Source organism: Pteropus alecto, unplaced genomic scaffold, assembly GCF_000325575.1.
Source record: "Pteropus alecto unplaced genomic scaffold, ASM32557v1 scaffold23, whole genome shotgun sequence".
Taxonomy (NCBI): Eukaryota; Metazoa; Chordata; class Mammalia; order Chiroptera; family Pteropodidae; genus Pteropus; species Pteropus alecto.
The window spans coordinates 3,836,682-3,858,674 of NW_006435837.1; the positions used below are offsets into that span (position 1 = coordinate 3,836,682).

A 21,993-nucleotide genomic window follows, 5' to 3' on the forward strand; every position below is an offset into this window, starting at 1 on the left:
GAAAGGCTTATACTGAAACACCTAGGCTGTCTCATTTTTATAATTGTTCGGAAAAATCTCTGAAGATCTGTGATTCCTCTCTTTCTTACCTTGGGATCTTTTGCCAACAGGACTATGATGCAATGGTGAAGCTGGTAGAAACACTGGAAATGCTGCCTACGTGTGATTTGGCTGACAAACATAATATTAAATTCCACTATGCATTTGCACTGAACAGGTAAGAATGATGATTATGTGTAGAGTTTTGAAACAAGCTACCTGTTAAATTCTGCTTCCTTCATTCGTTCAGTGCTCATTGAATATGAACTAGATTATATGCTCAATGCCAAGGTTATGAAAATGGGCAAGGCATGGTATTGGTCTTCAGAGGCTTCATCTTTGGAACATGTTCTAGCTGTGAGATTAGCCATGTAACTAAATTGCTCTAGCTCAGAGCCATAATTGTCTTAATGAAGGTTTGTTCAAAGTGCTGTAGAAGCATAGCAGAGGGGGGAAGTCATTCTGCTTGGGAGTTTTCTGAGGTCTTTGGGCTAGGTTTTGAAGACTTAGCATGAATTAACTCATAGGTAGGAGAGAGAGTGTGGGATGGGAGTGGTGAAAAGGTCATTGCACTTGGCCAGAACAGAAACGTGAGCATAGAGTTTTTCATGTGTACTGTGCCTTCAGGGAACATCCAGTGTGACCAGGTCACAAGATACAGGTGAAGCAAATGCATGCAATGAGGCTCAGTGTGGAGGGTGGGACCATGTCTTGAAAGGATCTTATATACATGAATAATGAGTTTATAGTGTCTTGTAGACTGGGGGGGACTAGTTTAAGCAACAAGATTGACATTGTATGATAGGAAAAGAGGGTGCTGTCCTTATGTACTAGTATAATGTGAACTTTGGAATTCTAATTACTAGGCTAGGTAGAATATGTAAGACTTGGAAATTCAGGCCTGGAGACCATGAGCCTTAAAAGGTTATATGATAGGGGTATTAGCTAAAATACTGTAACAAAGAGACACCAAATGCAATTATTTAAATTAGACTGAAATTTCCCCTTCACATAGCATTCTAGAGGTGAGTGGACCAGGCTAGTGGCATAGCGCTGCTCCAGAAAGTACAGGGACCTAGCTTCTGAACATTTTGTAGCTCTTTCATTTTTGAGAGTATAGTCCTCTACTTCAGTTGAAGTTAGGTCACTGTTACTCTGTGTTCCAGCCTATGGAAGGGAGGAAAGAGTAGACCCCAGGGCAAGCAATTTCCTTTAAAGTGAGTAAAATTTGCATATGCTACTTCTACTCACATTCCACTGGAGAGAGTATAGTCATATGATCCCATCCAGCTGTAAGGTGAGCTGGGAAATGTAGTCTCTAGCTGGGCAGCCATGTACCATCCAAACTCAGCTACTATGGATTTGGAGGATAACTAGGAGTTTGCCATATCCAACCTCAGAAAATCCCAGATGCCTAAATGTCTTCATCCTACAGTCTCCTTTCCTCCCCTGAAAAGATATAGGAAGAGGAGCAGCATTAGGTGACTACGGTGAGAACTGTGCCCAGATAGATACACTTCCCACTGGGCCTGTCCTCTGCTGGGGCCAAGAATGGTCATATTGACTCATACAGCAGAAAACTCTGGGAGGGAATTCAAACTTGGCTTGAGAGCCAAAGAGTTCTGGCACCTCCTCATCAACCTTCCGTGGCCAACACTTTCCACAGGGAATAAATAAAGTGAGGGTTGGAGGTAACCTGAGTCAGAGGACTCTTGTGTCTGGTTTCTCAGAGGCTTGTATTTGCTTCAGCAGCTGGATTAGGCTACAGACTGTGGGCCTGCTATTGGCAGTATCTGCAGGACAGCAGCAACACAGAAGCCCACAGATTTAGAAGTCTCGTAAACAGAAGAGGTCACATCTCTTTCTCTCTCTCTCTCTCTCTGTCTCTCTCTGTCTCTGTCTCTGTCTCTCTCTCTCTCTCTCTCTCTCATATTGAAATAAAATGTACAGGTAGTGAAATGCATAGCACTTACTATACAGTTTGATGAGTTTTGATATATACATATAAACAACACCTTTATCAAAGTATAAAACATTTCCATCCACCCCCCCCCCCGAAAATTCCTTTGTGCCCCTTTGCGTGCAATCCCCACCCCTCCATAGGCAACCACTGTGCAGTGCTTGTCTCCATAGATGAGTTTTTTCTGTCCTTGAACCTTTATATAAATAGAGTCACATAGTACGTACTATTTTGTGTGTGGCTTCCTTCACTCAGCATCATGTTTGTGAGGTTCATTTGTATTGTCGGACGTATCAGTAGTTCATTCATTCTCATTGCTGTTGAGTATTCTGTTGTATGGAATATGCCACAATTGATTTATCCATTTTACTACTGGTAGATCTTTAGGTTGTTTCCAGAATCCAAGTGCTGTGATAATGCGTGTGATAGCTTTCTATTTGGAAGCAGAATGGCTGGAATCATGCACCAAAGAGCTTGTGCGCCTCTCCTTCACTGTGGCTTTCTTGGCAAAATTCAAGAGAATTGTTATGCAAAGTGATTTGGTTTTGCTTGGAGACCCTTCCAGATTCCATTCTGTCCTATCAGCTCATTACTGTTATCCAAAGCCTGGCTGATTTTGTCCTTGTCCTTGTGAAGTTTTTCTATCAAAGGCTGTTTCCTCTATTTACCAGTACCTATATCAGGTACCCAAGTATGGAAGCTGTCATGGCTCTCTGCTCACTTCTAAAAGGTTTATTTTTCTCTGGAAATCACTTAATCAAGAAAGTTCTTTCTAGTCAGCATCATTTTTGTTTTCTGTGTTTGTTATTGTTACCACATGAGTTGAAGGCCTTTCATATTCTTCTATATCTTAATTGGAAGAAGTCTCTTAAAAGGTTTTTTGATGGGCAACCTAAGATAAAGTTTGTTCTAGGAAGGACACTAGTTTAGAGACTTTTTGCCTGTTAATTCTCAGGCCTGGCTTAGGAGAAAGATTTTTTGGAACTCTTATCTGTCTCTTACACTATGAACTTTATCTTACAGACATGCTATATAGAAAATTTAGGCAGACAGACAGGATGGTTAGTGACAAATCAATACTCTGGCAGACCTGTAGCTCATGGTAACCTTGTTAGGTAAACAAAGTCAAACATACTTTTTAGATGATGAACTGAGGCACAGAAAGGATAAGTAACTTGCTCAAAATTTAAATGGGTAGTAAATGATGTAAAAATAACCAGAATCTCGCTTTATATGATTCCCTCCCAGTCCAGTGTTCTGATTTTACTCTGTGCATTTTATTGAGTAAATGCTATATAAATATGTTTGCATATTTTTGTGAAATTTTGAAAAAAAAAAGCAGTTGTCCCTTGAATTCCAATCTCTGATTTCACTCAAATTCCAAAAGTGACCTCTTTTGTCAGTTTAGCATATATCCTCTCAGACAGTTTTCTATGCATTTACATATTATTAAAATATGTCATACTGCAGAGTTTTTAAAATACAGGAACATTTAGGATATGTTCTGTTTTTTCTTTGTTCACTTAGTAATCAATGTTTGGAGATATTTCCATGTCAATACATTTAGACTTGCTCAGTTTGTCATTAACAGACGTTTATTGAGTACCTCCTTTGTATAAGTTCCACTTCTAAGCACTGAGACACAGCAGAAAACAGACCAGACAGAAAAATAAAATCCCTCTCTCAGAGCTTACATTGTGTAATGAGAAGGAGGGACAATAAAAAAATAAAATAATTTAAAAAGACTATAGGGATGGCTAGTAGGGCAGGGAGGTTGCAGTTATAAATTGAATGCTCAGAGAAGACCTCACTTACTAGAGAATGACATGACGGAAAGATCAGGAAGAGATGAGGGAACATACCATGTAAATATATGGGTGAAGAGCATTCCAGGTAGAGGGATCAGCACGGGGAACAGCCGAGAGGCTTGTGCAGCTGGAACAGAGTAGGTGAGGAAGAGTGAGTGGTAAGAAATAAGGTTGGAGAAATAACTGGGAACCAGATCTTGTAGAACCTTGTAGGCCATTTTAAGAAAATTGGCATTTGCTCTGAGATGGGAGCCATTGATGGAGTTGTTTTATATATCTATATACATACACACACATATTTATATACGTAAGCACATATATATGACATATAATAGTATATAAGTTTAAGATAAACAACACAATGGTTCAATATTTGTATGTATTGTGGAATGATCACCACAATGAATCTAGTTAATATCCATCATCACACATAGTTAAAATTTTTCTTGTGATGAGACCTTTTATGATCTTAGCAACTTTCAAATATACAATACAGTATTATCAATTATAGTCACCATGCTGTACATTACATCCCCAAGACTTATTTATTTTATAACTGGAAGTTCGTATCTTTTGACACTTCTCATTCTTTTTGCTCACCTCTCACCCTCTGCCTTTGGCAGTTTTCTTTTTATCTTTTTTTAGAATCCACATAAAGTGAAATCAGATGGTATTTGTCTCTCTCTGTCTGATTATCTCACTTAGCATAATACCCTCAAGGTCCATCCATGTTGTCGTAAATGGCAAAATTTCTTTTTTTTATAACTGAATAATACTCTATTGTGTATATATCATTTTCTTTATTCATCTATTGACGGACACTTAGTTTTTTTCCATATGTTGGCTATTGTAAATAATACTTCAGTGAACATGGGAGTGCAAATATCTTTTCAAATTATTGTTTTTGTTTCCTTTGGATAAATACCCAGAAATAAAATTGCTGAATCATACGGTAATTTTATTTTTAATTTTTTGAGGAACCTGCATTCTGTTTTCCATAGTGGCCACACCAATTTACAATCCCACCAACAGTACATGAGAGTTCCCTTTTCTCCACATCTTCACCAATACTTGTTATTTGTTGACTTTTTGATAATAGCCATTCTAACAGGTGTGAGGTGATAGCACATCATGGCTTTGATTTGCATTTCTCCGATGATTAGCGATGTTGAACATCTTTTCTCTGTCTGTGAGCCATCTGTATGTCTTTTTTGGAGAAACGTCTATTCAGATCCTTTTCCCATTTTTAAATCAGATTTTGTTTTATGTGGAGTTGTATGAGTTTTTTATATATTTTACATATATATTTATATATTTTTTATATATTAACCCCTTATCAGATAGATAATTTGCATGAAGAGTTTTGAGTAGAGGAGTGACATGATATATTACTTAGGGTTTAGCAGGATCACTCTGACTGCTACGTTAAGAAAAGATTTAGAGTGGTGAGGGTGGAAGCAGGAAATAATCGTGACTTGGACCAGAGTGGTAAATGCGAGAGTCATGAGGAGTATGCCAATTTTGGGTATGGTTTGAAATAAAAGCCAGCAGAATTTGTTGATTGAGTAAAGGGTTTTAGAGGAATCTAGCATGGCTCCAACATTTTTGGCATGAAAAACAGGAAAATGGAGTAGCCATTATTAAATAATGCAGAGAAGACTGTGAGAAGACAGGTTTGATCGGACAGTCAAGAGTTTGGTTTTGGACATGTTAAGTTTGAGGTATCAGACACAAGTGAGATGTCAAGAGTGCACTTGGATATGCAAATCTGGAGTTTAAGGGAGAGCTTTGAGCTGGAAATAGAAATTTAGGAGTCATCAGAATGGTTTGAAAAATCATGACACTGGATGATATCAGTAAGGGATTTAGTATTGTTACTGATAAAGAGAAAGGTCCAAGGGTTTGTGTCTAGGCATGCTCCAGTGTTAAAAGATCAGGGAAATGAGTAGGAACCAGAAAATTAGACTAAGGAAAACCAGGAAAGCTTAGTGTCCTGCAAGCCAACTTAAGAAGGTGGTCCAAGGAGGAAGGAGTGGTTAACTGTCAAATGCTGCTGGTAGTTCAGATAAGACAAAGGCTGAGAATTGATCAGTGGATTTAGCAGTGATACAGATGTAGTGAATCAGAATGTCCAAGATAAGAAACATGATGCCTGGATCTCATCTCTGGAGATTCTGATTTAATTGGTCTGAAGTGCAGCCTGGACACAAGGGTTTTTAAAATTCCCCAGGGCATTCTAATATGCAGCCAAGGTTAAGACCTCACTATCTTAGATCATTCCCATCTCTTAAATTGTGAAATGGCCTATTGTCAGAAACAGATGTTGCTGGACTGATTAAACATAGGAGTTTTTATCTATAGGCTTTTTCTTGGATACTTTGGGATCTGAAAATGATAAGCAGATCTGAAAATAGATTATTAACCACTAAAGGATTAGCTATTTAGCACCTGTCTTAAAAGGGCTTTTAAGATGAAAATGTCTTTGCTTTTACATTTTTGCAAATGTTCGATTTTTTTTTTGTTTTATCCTCAAAAGACCTTTTATTTTGAGTAACAAAAGTTTCAAGTTAATGAAAAAAATATGAGGAAAATCTCGACGTAATTGATTTAAAGAAAACCAAACAAATCTGAACTCATATCAATAATTAAACATTTAAAAGTTAAGTACATTCTTTCCTGAATCCTGAGTATTTCACACCTCAGAAGTTGGCTCACAATAAATATAGAAATTTTGTACCTCATTAAAGTTTTAATCTTTTTCATTTTCTTGCCATAGACTCTAGAAATTATTTATATCCTTTAGTAAATTTGAGTTGGGTTGATATTTATTGGCTCTTAAAAATTAAAGAATATCATGGGTGGGCTGTTCATCGAGATCTGGTTTGCAGGCTGGTAAAATTTTAGTCTGTGGACAAAGAGAGGAAAGATCAAATATATCAGTACAAGACCAAGGTAGAAAATAGAAAAAGTCAGAATTGAAATGCAGGCTTAATTATTGCAGGCTTCCAGAACACCAAGTGTCTAGATTAGCCCTCTTCAACCCATGTTGGGTTCCAAAAGAGAATTAAAGCCCTAATGCCCTAAGGTATCCATTGTATCAATTAAATGAATTCATAATGTGCATCCAGAATGGGGCTGGCCGTGTACCATTTTTGGGAGAATGGAGAAAATGGTCACTCAATCAAATAATTTTCTCTAGGGCTTAATTCTCTAGGAGAACCCGTTGAGAAGGGCTGTTTTAGGTACTAATCTGCCTTCTTGGATGGTGCAGTGTTTCTTGAGGTACAGGTCCTCAGAAAAGAAAGCATAAAAGAGCCTGTTGTATAATTGCCAAGAAATAAAAGAGTAATCTCTTTATTCATTTATTAGAATAGTTATTAGTAAAGGAACACCTTGCACAAAGCCCAGCAATGATTTTTTTGAACAATTTAATGTGTATCCTTTCAGACTTTTGTCTCTGCTCATAAACGTGTAAATAGTGTTTACTACAAAGAATGGGATCATGCTATTTAGTTCAGCAATTTTTTTTTCATGAACTGTTATGGATGTTCTATATAATTACATACGGATCTGCCTCTTTCTAAGGGTTGCGTGATACTCCATAGTTTGGTTTTTACAAAATACAGTTGACTCTTGAACAACTTGGGGCTTAAGGTTGCTGACTACTTGTGTAGTCGAAAATCCATGTAAAACTTAAATCGGACTTCTGCATCCTCGAATTCCAAACTGCAGATCAAAAGTAGTATGTTTCACCATTCTTCTGTTAATGGACATTTAGATCACCTCCAGTTTTTCACTTTTACGAACAATGCCATAATAAACATCTTTGTTTTAAAATTCTTGAAAATATACGTATTTCTATATTATAGACTCCAGAAGTGGAATCATTGAGTCAGGATGGGTACATTGTATTTTTTTGTTTTTATTATATAAATTTCAAATATATTCAAAGTAGAAAATAATACTATGAACCCCATGAACCCTTATCTACATCAGTAATTATCATTGCGCAGCCAGTTTTGTTTCTTGCTCACCCACACCCTCATACCCCAACACTGTATTTATTATGAAGCAAAGACATGCCATATTATCCCTCAGTATTTCAGTATGTGTCTCTAAAGGTTAAAGACACTTTTATAAACATAGTCATGATTATGTTATACCTAAAAATTAACAATAATTCCTTAATATCAGTGTTCAGTTTTTCCCAGTTGTCTTTTTTTTTTTAAATACAGTGAGTTTGTTTGAATCACAGTCCACACAAGGTCTATACATTGCATTTGGTTAATACGACTTTTTAAGTCTTTTTTTAGTGTATAGGTTTCCCCTTCTCTTATTTTTTTCTTTGTCTTATTTTTTGAAGAAGCATTTGGCCTGTACAGTTTCCAAAGTGCTAAATTTTGCTGATCGTATCCCTGTGGTGAGGTTTAGTAAGTTCGTCTGTCCTCTTTTCTGTCTGTAAGTTGGTAGTTAGATGTGGACATTTATTTCAGATTCTGATATGATTTTTTTTTGAAACAACTATTCAGCAGATACATATATGTAGTCACATCCCCCCTTAAATAAAAAGGTAGCATTCTGTGTACAATATTCAACACCTTGCTTTCTTGTCTTAATATGTTCTGAAGATCTGTCCATAACAGTATTATATAGAAATTGTTTCATTGCTTTTTACAAATGTTTAACACTTTATAATATCATTTGCCATACTTGATTTAATCAGTCCCTACTACTGATGGAACACTTTTAATATTTCACAGCCACAAACTCAGGTTATTTTGTGGCAAAAATTATTTTAACAACTGTCTAAAGAATGCATTTCCTGTGTGCAAAATAAAAATTTTACCATATAATCTAGTGATAGAGAAGACTGTGATTTGTGAATATAGAAATAATTTCCTAAATTTCCTGTTCCGGTGGGTGTAACATGAGATAGGAAAACAGGAATTACTAAGGTCCTATGCTGTCTGAGGATGGCAAGGCATTTCCGGTCAAGGACTGCCAAGGTAATTTTTTAAATTCATCTTGGCTTTGAGTTTGGGGGCCCTGCCACTTTTCTAAATAACCTTTCATCAAACTATCTCATTCTCATGATTCAGGCTTAGCTTCTGAAATCCTTGCTCTCCATCCAGCTACAAGAGGCTGCCATATTATTTTTTTTCTGTCTTTCTAAATACATTGGTCTTCTTATGGTTTTAGCCACAGCCTAGGTCTAACTTAAAGAGAGTAGATCAAGTAGGGACTGAATATGTTTATATGAGATTTCCTTGTGTGAATCTTAAGCAGTTGTTACATTTGAATATGAAAAATGAAATTAATTTAGATTTTTTTTCTGCTAAAGTACAGTATTTTTATACCCAGCCCTTCACAGAATGAATGCATATATACTCCTGTGTCTTGATTCAGTTATAAATGATCTTATCACACAAATCTTTCAGGAGAAACAGTACAGGCGACCGTGAGAAGGCTCTGAAAGTCATGCTGCAGGTTCTGCACACCTGTGACCGCCCAAGCCCCGACATGTTCTGCCTGTGTGGAAGGATCTACAAGGACATCTTTTTGGATTCAGACTGCAAAGATTCTGCCAGCCGAGACAGTGCCATTGAGTGGTAAACTCTTATCCTTAGTCAGTAGCATGTGCATCTCTGCAAAGAAGAGAATTGCAGTAGCTAAGGATCTGGGTCTTTTTCCTATGTCTGTGTGTTTGCCTATCTGCTGGCAGTGAAAAAAAAATGCCATAAATGTGGTTTGGGGATTTCCACATTCCATTTTCCCAAAGGAAATCATTAGAAACAGGGTTTTCTACTGGTGACATTCTTCCCCCCAAGTTCACTCATTTATAGAAGGCATAGTACTCTTCATCCAGAACCTTGTTCTACTGCTGTCAGGGTATTTATCTTCTCAGTGAGCTAGTCATTCCTTTATTTCCCCAATGTTTATTGAGGGTTTACTGTATGCCAGAAACTTTTCCAGGTGGTGGGGATAGAGACAGTAGATAAGAATCCCTGCCCTCATGGACCTTGCATTGCTGGTAAGGGAAGTCAGACAAAGTAAAATATATAGAACGTGAGCTGATGGTGAAGGCTATGGGGAACAGTTAAGCAGGGAGGGGTAAAAGGAGGGTTGGGAGGAGTTGTCTGCAGTTTTAGGTAGGGTGGTCAGTGAAGGCGGATAAGGATGTGAAGGTGATGAGGGAATGATAAACACCGTGGAGAAAGTGTTCTAAGGAAGGAATAGCAAAGGCAAAGACCCCGAGGAAGAAGCATGGTAGGCATGAGCAAGCAGAGAATTGCAGGAAATAGGAACAAAGATGACCCTTTTATTCTGAGTGAGATCATACAACATTGGGGTGTTTTGAGCAGAGGAGTGACAAGATCTGACTTGAATTTTAACTGAAGTACTCTCATTATTATGCAAATAATACATTTTAGGGAGTGTATCAGCTATCATTTGCTGCATAACAACTCTAAGACTTACTGGCTTAAAAATGATTTATAATTTCTCATGATTCTGTGGATTGGCCAGGCAGTTCCTCAGCTGGTTCCACTCCTAAAGCACTGGCCTCACTGCCAGAGTTGCAGTCAGCTGGAGAGTCAGCAGGGCTGAAAGGTCTAAGATGGTCTGATACTTGTTTGCCAGCTGATGCCGGTGGTGAGCCTCCATTCTCTGTCATGTGGTTCTAATCCTGGTAGACCAGCTTTCTTACATGGCAGGCAGCATTCTAAGAGATGGATGCCACAAAGCCTCTTGAGGCTTAGGATCAGGAACTCATGTAAGGTCAGTTCTGCCACATGCTATTGTTCAAAGTAAATTATGTGGAGAAATAGACTCCACCCGTGGGTGGAAGAAATGGCAAAGCTGCATTGCAAAGGTGTGTGCATGGCGGGATGGAAGACATTTGTGATCATTAAACAGTTTACCACAAGGACAAGGGCAGAAGCAGGGGGTGAGAGACTATTGAAGTAATTCAGGGGAAAACTGATAGTGGCTTGAACCAGGGTGGTAGTAATGAAAATGGTAAGTCAGAACCCAAACATATTTTGAAGGTGGAGCCAATAGCCCACATCATCCAGTTCCATCACAAGAGCTCTTGGCATTGCTGTTCCACTGTCATTTAATTCTAACTGCTGCTTCTCTCTCCACCTCTTCTCCTTCCATGCATGTTGGGGGCTCTGTCCTCTGTCCTCTACTCTCAGTCCATACACTCTTCCCTGGTGATTCCAGCCACTCTCACACCTTGGGATCCTTAGGCAGGGATCTCCAGCTCAACCTCTACCCTAAACTGTGGCCCCTCATTGTTCCCTCTTTGCATACCTCTTCTACCTCAAGATGGTGCTGGTGTTTAAGACTAAACATGTCCAAGGCTCAAGTCATTTTTTCATCTCCACAAGGTATGACTTCCAATGCCTTGCTTTCTTACTACCATCCTTTAGCTTCCTAGGCTTAATCTTTTGGTTAATGTTTGATAACTTTCACTTCATCTTACCATACAGTCAGTTCCCAATTCCACCCCTTCCATGAGTCTTCCCTCACTCCAAGCCAATTTCCCATCACCGCCACCCCCAATTAGTGTCTTTTTTTACTTTCTTGCCAGGAATGTCCTAACAGTATCCCAAGTAGGCTCCCTGCTTGGTGTCTCTTCAGTCTATCTTTCATTGATTGACACCTTGCTCTTCCTAAAGCTCAAAGACCCACCATGGCTCCCCACTCCCTACTAAATACAAATTCAAACTTTGATTATAATTCTAGGTATTCTGTAAACTTTCCCCAGCCCACCTCTAGTCCTGTTCCCCATGACCTGATATATGTCCAACTAAACCGAAGTTCCATAGGAGCTCCCCAAACTCCCATCTTTGCTCACACCCCTTTCTATGCGGGGGGTTCCCTTTCCAAATCTCTGCTGTTACAGTTCTACCCATCTTCATGCCATATCTCCAACCTTTTTAGGTGAGTCCTCCTAGACTTGAATTTGTGTGGTTTTAGGATACTATGACACTTGTTCTTATATTTTCACTAGTTGTGTGTGAATCTTGTCACCTCTACCATAGTATAGGTTCTTGGAGGGCAAGGACCTTGTGTCCTTAGTTAATCTTTATTAGTACCTAATGCACTATATGGTCAGGAAGAGTCACTCAGAGTGTTGAAGGGAAGGGTAAGGAAGGGAAATTAACATTTGGTACAGCCAAAATAGGAAGCTGTGTTCCCACCATTGTGGCTTAGAATTCAACTCCCAGGTCAGGAAATTATTACCTGTGGTTCCTTCAAGAAAGTCATAGGAGCCTTTCTTTATCCAGTTCAGAAGGTAGTGGCAGTGGGTACAGGAGCAAATGAAGCTTAGTCTTCTGGTCAGGGCATCTTGGTTCCAGTGAGACCTTGGGGATAGTCTAACCCAGGCCCTCAGGTATGGATGTGGAACATGTTGCTCAGGGAGATAGTCCAAGATCACAAACCTAGGACTGTAATCCTGAATCTAAGTTCAAGTTTTGTCTGCCCTTAAGCTGGGCCTGTTTGATTTATAGATAAGTGGTATAGAGAAGTCTCTCTGTCTGCTCTCTTCTTGGTTACTTTTCATAGTAAAGGAAAATGAAAAAAAAATCAAAGACAATAGGATATGGAATTTAAAATCCCCAAAACATACGAGGATTGGTTTTTCAATTTTATTGGAATTTTGTTGGCTGCAGTCGGAGGGACTTTCTTGGTGTTCTCCGGTCTATCTGATGGTATTTGTATTATTCCCTAAAGTTCATAAAACCAAATTTTAGCTACCTTAATTGATAAGTTCTCCCTTCCACAATCAGTATTTTGTTGGTGTGTAATTTGTCACACCAGTGATAAAATGACTGGGTTTGCAAGTCCTTGATATGAACTGTGCTACTTAAAGACATTTTTGTGTCACTACTTCATTGAGCATATTCTTTTTTTCTGATCATTATATTCATACACATAGAAGAGAAAGAAACTTTTTATGCATAGAATAAAAAGAGAATTAAAAATAGCACTATTAACCTTCTGGTTTAAAAAAGGTATTCCCAGTTTCATATCTTGTTTTCTATTCTAATGTAATAGATCCCTGCCCCTTCTTTCAGTTTATGCCACTGCTCTTTATCTCTTTGAGATCCAGGATTCTGGCAATACTGCTTCATATATGAAAAAAACAATTCTATTTTGTGATACAAACAAATAGCCTGCAGAGAAATAGCCCATAATTAATGCAATTTCTATGTAATAAAAAATAATCAATGTAGAAATGGAGCCTAACCCTACAAATGAGATTTGGACATCAAATTGTGGTCTCCTTTGGAGGATAGGATTATAATAGGTTTTAAATATCTTTTGTGCACTTTAATATAGTTTCTTTATATGAAGATCACGGTTTTATTTTTTTAAAAACCTGATGAAAAATTCTAAAACTCCCTAGTATAATTTACTGTGTTGCAATTATGACATTTTAAAGCAGCTATTTGAGTATTGCATGTAGCTCTTTGTAAAGATGGGAGGTGGAGGAAGCTGGAAACCAATAAGTGAGAGTAGTAAAAATTTTTATGAGAACATTGGTTTATACTATTGTTTACACATTTTTTTCTTCTACCATAATAAGATGATATAATAAGAATTTGTTGGTTCTGTAATCGTAGGTATCGCACAGGATTCGAGCTCCAGTCATCTCTTTATTCGGGAATTAACCTTGCAATTTTACTGATAGTTGCTGGACAACAATTTGAAACATCCATGGAACTAAGGAAAATAGGTAAAGCTATTTATTACTGCAGATGTTGATGCTTTGGTAACACAAGTTCAGCATTAAAAATTACGTTCAAATAATTGGCATTGTATTTCAAAAGGAACAATTACTCTCTGATGGCACACCTGCGATAGTAGCCAAAATAAGATACCCACTTTTTCTCTAGCTAAAGGCTTGCATAATTTGATAGAAACTAGAAATATTTTTTAATAACTTTATCTAAAATTCAAATTCTTAAGGTATCCAGCTGAATACTTTGTTGGGAAGAAAAGGGAGCCTGGAGAAAATGGACAATTACTGGGATGTGGGTCAGTTCTTCAATGTCAGCATGTTGGCCAGTGATGTCGGGAAGGCCATCCAGGCAGCAGAGATCTTGTTCAAACTGAAACCTCCAGTCTGGTGAGTTGTATCTGCATGTTGTCATTACCCATCTGAAAATCTGATCTTGTTCTAAAATGTTTCTGCCAGGGAGAAAAGGTGTAAATGCAAAAATAAATAAATGAATAAATAAGAATTTCTATGTTTCTCCTTCTGGCTTCTTCATTAATACAAAGTTGATGCAGAAAGAACAGCTCTTAGGGATCACTTGGTTTTGTGTGAAGGGAGGGAAAGACAGACAGACAGATGGACACACACACACACACACACACACGATATATCGCTACATGCTACATCTCCAAGATGAAATCCTCAGTCCTATTAATTTCTTCAGGTCATCTAGGTCCTCAAGGGCAAAACATTCTTTAGTACTAGTACATATCCTGTATTTGTGAAAAGCAGGTAGTAGAGCTAAAATACACAGCAAGAAAATGGTGTTCATTACAAATGAAGACTGGAACTAAAAGGCTAGTAATAGGTATGTGGTGGAGAAAATGTGACACATCAGTGGCCATAGGCTAGCCCATTATGTAGTCATTAAAAATGTGCAAGAAACAATACCTGGGAATGTGGAAATGCATTTATGGTTTATCATAGAATAAGAAAAGCCAGCTGCAGGGTATACTTTTCTATATCGGTGCTTCTCAAACTTTGGCATGTATCAGAATCACCTGTATTGATTAAAACACAGGTTGCTGGGTCCACCCTTAGGATTTCTAGTTCAAAAGGTCTAGGGTGGGGCCTGAGAATTTGCATTTACAAATTACAAGGTGATGCTGCTGGTCTGAGGACCACACTTTGAGAACCAATGTTTTGTATGGACTCGTTTTAATTACAAATATGTGTTTGGTATGTGACTCAGAGAAAGGTCTCAGTGGATTAGACAATATCTTACTTTCCCAATAGATATTATGCTCCATTAGAATTGTGGTTATCTTGTTGAGACTATCTTGCTATAGTCTCATAATAGATGCTCAGTAGATATTTGTGTAATGAATAAATAATGAATGATGGATTTTCTCCAAAATATTGACAGTGGTTATCTCAGGGTGATAGCCTTATAAGTTTTCAATCTGTTTTTCCCTCTCTTTTCTATTTTCTGCTTTGTCAGAAAATGTGTTTGGATTACTTGTATAATTTTTTAAAAATTACTTTACACTAACAGTCCATCTTTATCAGCGCCCCCCTTTATTTCCCAGCCCAGTGAGTCAGGCTGGACTCCCAAGAGGTAGGATTCTCTTCAGTCATATCTAGTTTGACCCCATTTCTTTCCAGTTTGAAAGACTTAAATTTGGTCCACAAACCGTATCATCCTCTGGAAAGTTCTCTGAGGCCGAGAGAACACAGGGGCAGGCTGAGCATCCAGCCTTCCTGGAGTGGCTGCTATTTCCAGAATCCTGATTTTAACTGACTCTGTCGGGATCAGACTCAAGGCTTGAATACATTCCCATTACATCAACACCTGAGCTGACTTATAGGGTTGATACCTATTGCTGTAAGTCCAAGACCACCCTTAGGTTCATGATTTGCTAGGACTCATGGAATTCAGAAAAGCCGTTATACTCATGGTAATGGCTTATTACAGTAAAAAGTATAAATATTAAAATCATCAGAGCCAAAGGGCACATATGGCAGAGTCCAGGGGAGACCAGGCACAAGCTTCCAGTTGTCCTCTCCCACTGGAGTCATATGGACAGTGCTTAATTGTCTCAGCAGTGATGTGTGACAACATGCACAAAATATTGCCAACCAGGTAAGCTCACCAAATCTTGGTGTCCAGGGTTTTCATTGGGGGTCAGTCATACAGGCATAGAACATCCATGTAGCTAACTTTGGTCACTGAGTTCCCAGCCTTTCTGGAAATCACACTGATAACAATGTGGCCCAAGGCTCCCACCATGAATCGTGTTGGTTAGCATAAACTATGTGGTATGACCCTAGCCCCAAGTGAAAAAAAGACTCTTAGCAGGCAAGATATCTGAAGGGCTTAGAGATGACCTTCCAGAAGCCAGTCAAGAGCCAGACATTACTTTGGAAAGTGTAGAGTTTGGACAGCCCAGGCTTGCTGAGTTAATCCTTTACTGCACAGCACCCAAGCAAGTCAGACTCTAACTTATCTATCTTCCCGGGATAGCTCCAGACTTTATCCTCAGAGGGCAAAATAATACTCTGATGCTTTCAGCAGAAACATCCCCATTCTGTATCAGAGAAAATATGACCACCACTGCCTGGCAGCTATGTTCAAAAAGTTCGATTTGTCTGAAGACAATAAAGGTGTGGTTAGATTCAAGATCTCATAACATCAAAGTCTACATGGGCAGATCTAATTTTCTAAAAAGAGAAGACAATAAATTTCACATTAGTGATTGCCAGGGGTCAAGGAGGAGATGGAGATGAGATGAAAGTAGGCATGGCTATAGAAGGGAAACAGAAGGGATCCTTTTAGTGATGGAAATGTTTTCTTTTTTGGCCGTATCAATGTCAGGATTCTGGTTGCAATATTGTTCTAGAATTTGGCGAGATGTTACCATTGGGGTACATGAGTCTCTCTGTATTGTTTCTTGCAACTATATGTAAATCTACAGTTATTTCAAAAAAAAGTTGAATTAGAAAAGAAAAAGACAGTGAGTTTGAAATTTTGTCATTTTGCAATTGTTTTGAACTTCAAACTACTTGCTCTTGTTATTTAAGATAGTAAATGCTCGCCAATCTCTGTTTTTTGAACACTGTGCACCAAAATGAGGTTTAGCCCAATGTTGGTAAAAAGCTACGTTGCATGATTTTGTTGGACAAACTTATTTTGCCTACTGTTTGGGTTTCTTTAAGTATGTGGCCGCCAAATGATTAAGAAGCACTCGCTATACAATATGAATTTAAGTAATTTTCGGGAAACTTAAAGAAATAGAATTGAATTCAGTTTCTTTTGGAATCTAATTTATTGGTGCTTGTGATTTTTCTAGGTACCTGCGATCTGTAGTTCAGAATTTGTTATTAATTGAGCGCTTCAAGAAACCCGTTATCGAACATTCACCCAAGCAAGAACGGCTTAACTTCTGGTTAGATATGATTTTTGAGGCAACAAATCAAGTTACTAATGGACTCAGATTTCCCGTAAGATATGCTAAATATATTTCTTTAAGAGAAAAAAAAAGAAACTGGGGATTGGTGCTAATTATTGAATACTCTGAAAGGAAGAAAACCTTAGAGTAATTTAAAAAGTCAGAATATCCATCAGTCTTAGTAAAATCTGCTGGTGATAGATCAACTCACTAGAAAAAGTTGACTATACAGTTGACCCTTGAACAACAGGGGTTTCAGTTTCACGGGTCTCCTTATACGTAGATTTTTAAAAACAAGTACTGTATTCTCTAAAATAGTTCTCAGCTAGGAGTGATTTTGTTCCCCAGAGGACATTTGGCAATGTCTGAAGACATTTTTGATTGTCACAGTTGTGGGGAGGTGTTGTAACTGTCAGCTCCTTGGGTGGAGGCCAGGGATGTGGCTAAACATCCCACAATGCACAAGACAGTCCCATCTCCCAGACAGTTATCCAGCCCATAATGTCAGTAGTGTCAAGTTGGAGAAACCCTACTCAAAAACAATGCAGTACTAATAGTGAAATTTTGGAATTCAAGCTGTTTGCTGTCGAGCTTTGGATTGCCTCCAATGCCACTAATTACTTTTTAAAACTTTATTGAAAAGTAAAATTGCTTTAATCTTTTCATTGAGTTTTTATTTTAATTATATGACCATCTTATAAGGAATCATAAATAAGATATTTAAGCATCCTGAAAACTGAACTTTAGCTAATTGTGTTTCATAATTATACCATAAGATTTTGTGAACATGTGGTGTTCAAGATTTTCATTAAACAGCTAATAAAGGATTAAGTTATTTGAAATGTTTATGATAATGATTTTGTTCCGGGGTAATAAGTTTTAAAATCTTCTTTTAATTACAAAATATTTCAAACCTGTTGAAAGGTACAAAAAAATAACGGAACAGACACTCAGGTACTCTCGTTTAGCAATTTTAAACATGTTACTTTATCTGCTTTGGAAATTTATTCTCTCTCTTTCCATCACTTTCTTCCTCACCTCCTCCCCCTCTCTTCCTCTCTCCTTCCCTCCCTCTCTACCCCAACAAAATCAAACATTGCTGATGGAATGTCACCTCACTTTTTATCCCCCTGCATTTTTTACAGACTTGCTATCTACCTGTGCTCTCAGCTTATTTTTTCATTTCTCTCAAAAACTGTAGTGTTCCTCTTTTTTCTTATCTCCTCGGGCAGGCCTTTCTTGACTACCCTGTCTAAAGAAATGCCCCCCCTCCAATTCTCACCTTTATTCTGCCTTATTTTTTCAGATCTCTATAATAACATATTGCATATCCCAATCTATCAATCTGTTTGTTCCTCTGCCGCAACAGAGCAAAGACCTCCTGAAGGGAGGGACTTTTGTTGTAGGCTGCTGTGTCCATGGGTCCTAGAGCAGTGTTGGCATACTATAGGTACTTCATGAGCGCTTGTGGAGAGTACAGCTTCCCACTTCCTCACTGGGCAGGGTAACCTGTTATACATTTCTATGCATTACAGAAATCTGTCCTTCTTTTAGGTTCTGGTGATAGAACCAACCAATGTCTACCAGCCTTCGTACATCTCTGTAAGCAGTGAAGCTGAGGCTAGGATGATTTCTCTGTGGTATGTCTCATCCGAAGAAATGGTAAGAAAAGAATCACCAACAGCTCTCTCTTTATTCTGTATTATTTAATCAAAGATTTGATTTTCAAGTAGAGGAGTCTTTGTTGTAGGACTTGAAGGAGCAGGCACCTGTGCCTCACTTCTGAGTTATGGAAGTATATGAGAATATAATCACAGATGAAAGAAAGGAAGCAAGTTTTTCCATTATATGTGTGTGTATGTATATATACGTATGTATGTATGTATGTATGTATGTATGTGTGTATATACATGAATGAATATAAGCTTGTTAAAAAGTTAAACCATGAGGAAGTACATAGGGAATAAAGGGGGAGTCCCTAAAATTCCCCCAAACCTGGTCCCCATTCCCATCTCCAGTGATTTGGTGGCTGTCCACCTATACCTTTTCCTAAACTCGTTTGTATGTGTTTAATGTATATATAACATGTGCATTATATATATTAATATGTAATACATATATTTGAGACAAGCATTGTCATTAAAGTGAGATCATATAGTATATATTCATTATTTTGCAACTTGCTCTTTTTTAACTGATATATGGACAGGTTTTTATATAGCACACACCGATACACCTGATTCTTTAAGTGTAGTATTCCTGATATTCCCGTATCATGTGGTGCATTTCTGGGTATGGGTGAACCATAATTTATTTTATCACTTTCCTGCTAATGCACGTTTAGGTCTTAGTTTTGTACTCTAGCCAATGGTAGACACGTTGATACACCCTTCCATGCTTGTGTAGGTGTTTCAGGATCAGAGATTCCTAGAAATGGACCTGCCAGATTCAGGATTACACACGTTTAAATTTCATTAGCTGCTGTCACATTTGTACCTTTCCAGTTTATAATCACACCAACAATAAGGAAAAGGAAACAATTTAATTGCCCATTAAAGAGATTACAGAAATGCTGGGCCTGGCCTAATGATTTATGATAACAGCTATATTTTCATTTCTATGTGTCTAAAGTATTTCACTAGCTTTTTCCTTTAATAAAATATATTTTTTAATTTTTCGATTAGAGATGACATTAAATATTTTATATTAGAAACAGATGTACAGTATAGTGGTTAGATATTTATATAATTTACGAAGAGATACCCTGATTAGTTATTACAGTATAGTTATTACAGTATTATTGACTGCCTTCCTTAAGCTGTAAATAAAATATTTTGTAGTAATAAAAAGATATAGCACATTTGACAAGTGCATTAGATAGATCTGTTTGCTATGTCTATGTTTTCATGGAGTATGGAGAGAGTTCTGCCATTAACTTGGCAAAGAAGGATTATTTTTTTCCTGGAAACAAGTATGTAAGCAAATAATCAGGTGAAAGTAAGCAATATTTTAAAAAATAAAATGCAACATTGGAGAATAAGCAGAGGCTCAAAGTCATATTAGAAATTCCTTATCAGAAATAGTTATGATACAACTTCCCATTGTTCAATGAGTATAAAGTTGGAGTTATGCTAGATGAATCAGTTGTGGCAGCCTGCTATACAGCATAGTGCCTGGAGTTAACAATACAGTATTGTGCACTTCAAAATTTGTTAAGAGGGTAAATTCCGTATTATATGTGTATACACACACACAAAAGCAAAAACCAAGGGACACAAGGACATTTGGATATGTCTGTTATTTTGATGGTGATAATGATGTTATGAGTGTTCACATATGTTTAAATTTATCATATTATGCATATTAAATATGTACATTTTTTCGTATATCAGTTACACTTTATTAAAGTATAAAAAAAGAAATAGTCATAAATGATATCTTAAGTTGTCTTAGTCTGTTTTAGCTGCTGTAACAATACCGCAGACTAGATGACTTAAACAACAGAAATTTGTTTCTCGCAGTTCTGGAGGCTAGGAAGTCTGAAATCAGGTTGGCAGCATGATCTGATTCTGGTGAGAGCCCACTTCCTGGTTTGCAGATAGTAGTCTTCTTGCTGTGTCCTCACATGGTGGAGGGAGAGGAAAAAGCGGGAGGGAGTGAGAGAGGGAAGGAGGGAGGGAGAGAGAGAGGAAAAAAACTCTCTCCTGTCTCTTCTTAAAAGGGCACTACTCCAGTCCTGAGGACTCCACCATCATGACCTAATCACCTCCCAAAAGCCCCACTTCACACCATCACACCAGGGGTTAGGGCTCCAACGAATGAATTTACGGGGACACAATCATTCAGTCCATGACATAAGCTTAAGCTAATTAACCTTGTCTGGTATTTAACAGTGCAGCAACCTTTTCATTGATAATAGAGTCAGCAGCCATTAGTGAAGATGAGCTGCCATAATGTGCTTGGGGCTTTTTTCTTCCTGCACTGTGTACCTTAAATATTTGAGTGCTAAAGAGAAAAATTAAAGCTATGATAAAATACATGCTGTTCATACAGGTATATAGCATTTGAAGAATGCTTTCATCTTCTATTAAATTTGCCTCTTTGAGTTTTTTTTAACCTTTTATTGAAGTACAACATATACAAAGAAAAGTACATCAATCATAAATGTACAGTTTGATGGGTTTTTACTAAGTGAACACACCTGGGTACCCAGTGCAGGTCAAGAAGGAGGCATCAGCAGGCCCCACCCACCAAAGCCTTGTTCATGCTCCCTTTGTGCCCCTCTCCAGATACTATCTCCACGAAGCACCAAGTTCTCAGTGTTGGAATTCTTGTACTAGAGACCACCATCGCTTATTTTCTTTGTGTCATTGATGCCACTATGATACAAGAGAATTTTCAAAATTCTGATCTTCAGTCTCACTATTCCATTGATATATGTACAAAACACCTCATATTTTGACAAGGAGTTGCAGAAAAAACTAATCCTACTAAATTGACTCCATACTTTTACAGCGAACTGATTTTAGTCTCATGGAATTCTACAATCTTTGTCCACTTCATTTGAATCCTATAATGGTTGCCGACCTTTAATGGAAATTTCCATTGGTATATATAATATCTTGCTAGTTGTAAATGTTTTACTTTGTTTGTATATAGTCCATAATAAGAAATGGAAAAGAACTATATAAGCAACAAATGTTAGTTTTCCTTGATTGATGAAATGTTTTACACAAGTACTTATAGTTGTCAGAGCAAATGTCTGAGAGAAATATAAATTGCTTTTTTTCTCTGAGATGAAGCTTTGCTTTTGCCTTCATTTACAGTTTTGAAATTCTGCAGATTGTGAAAGCAAGCATATTTGCTTGGAGTAAGATGACATTTCTCTACACAAAATTGCATTTTTCCCTGGTGGCTATAGATGGTGGGAGAACTAACACACACACACACACACACACACACACACTCACACTCACACTCACACACTCACATTCATTCTCTCTCTCT

The 21,993-nt window shown here is 37.7% G+C and overlaps 1 protein-coding gene across 3 annotated transcripts in view; it reads left to right on the forward strand.

The window, feature by feature from the left end:
* The window catches only part of MAP3K15 (mitogen-activated protein kinase kinase kinase 15), an 85,200-nt gene that overhangs the window by 29,438 nt on the left and 33,769 nt on the right, over positions 1–21,993 (forward strand). For all 3 annotated transcript variants that reach the window (XM_015589167.2, XM_025046601.1, XM_025046602.1), the window contains exons 6-11: positions 111–217; positions 9,246–9,416; positions 13,443–13,555; positions 13,789–13,948; positions 16,888–17,038; positions 18,541–18,648. In XM_015589167.2, coding sequence (XP_015444653.1) covers positions 111–217; positions 9,246–9,416; positions 13,443–13,555; positions 13,789–13,948; positions 16,888–17,038; positions 18,541–18,648 — 810 coding nt within the window. The remainder of the gene's footprint in view (positions 1–110; positions 218–9,245; positions 9,417–13,442; positions 13,556–13,788; positions 13,949–16,887; positions 17,039–18,540; positions 18,649–21,993) is intronic.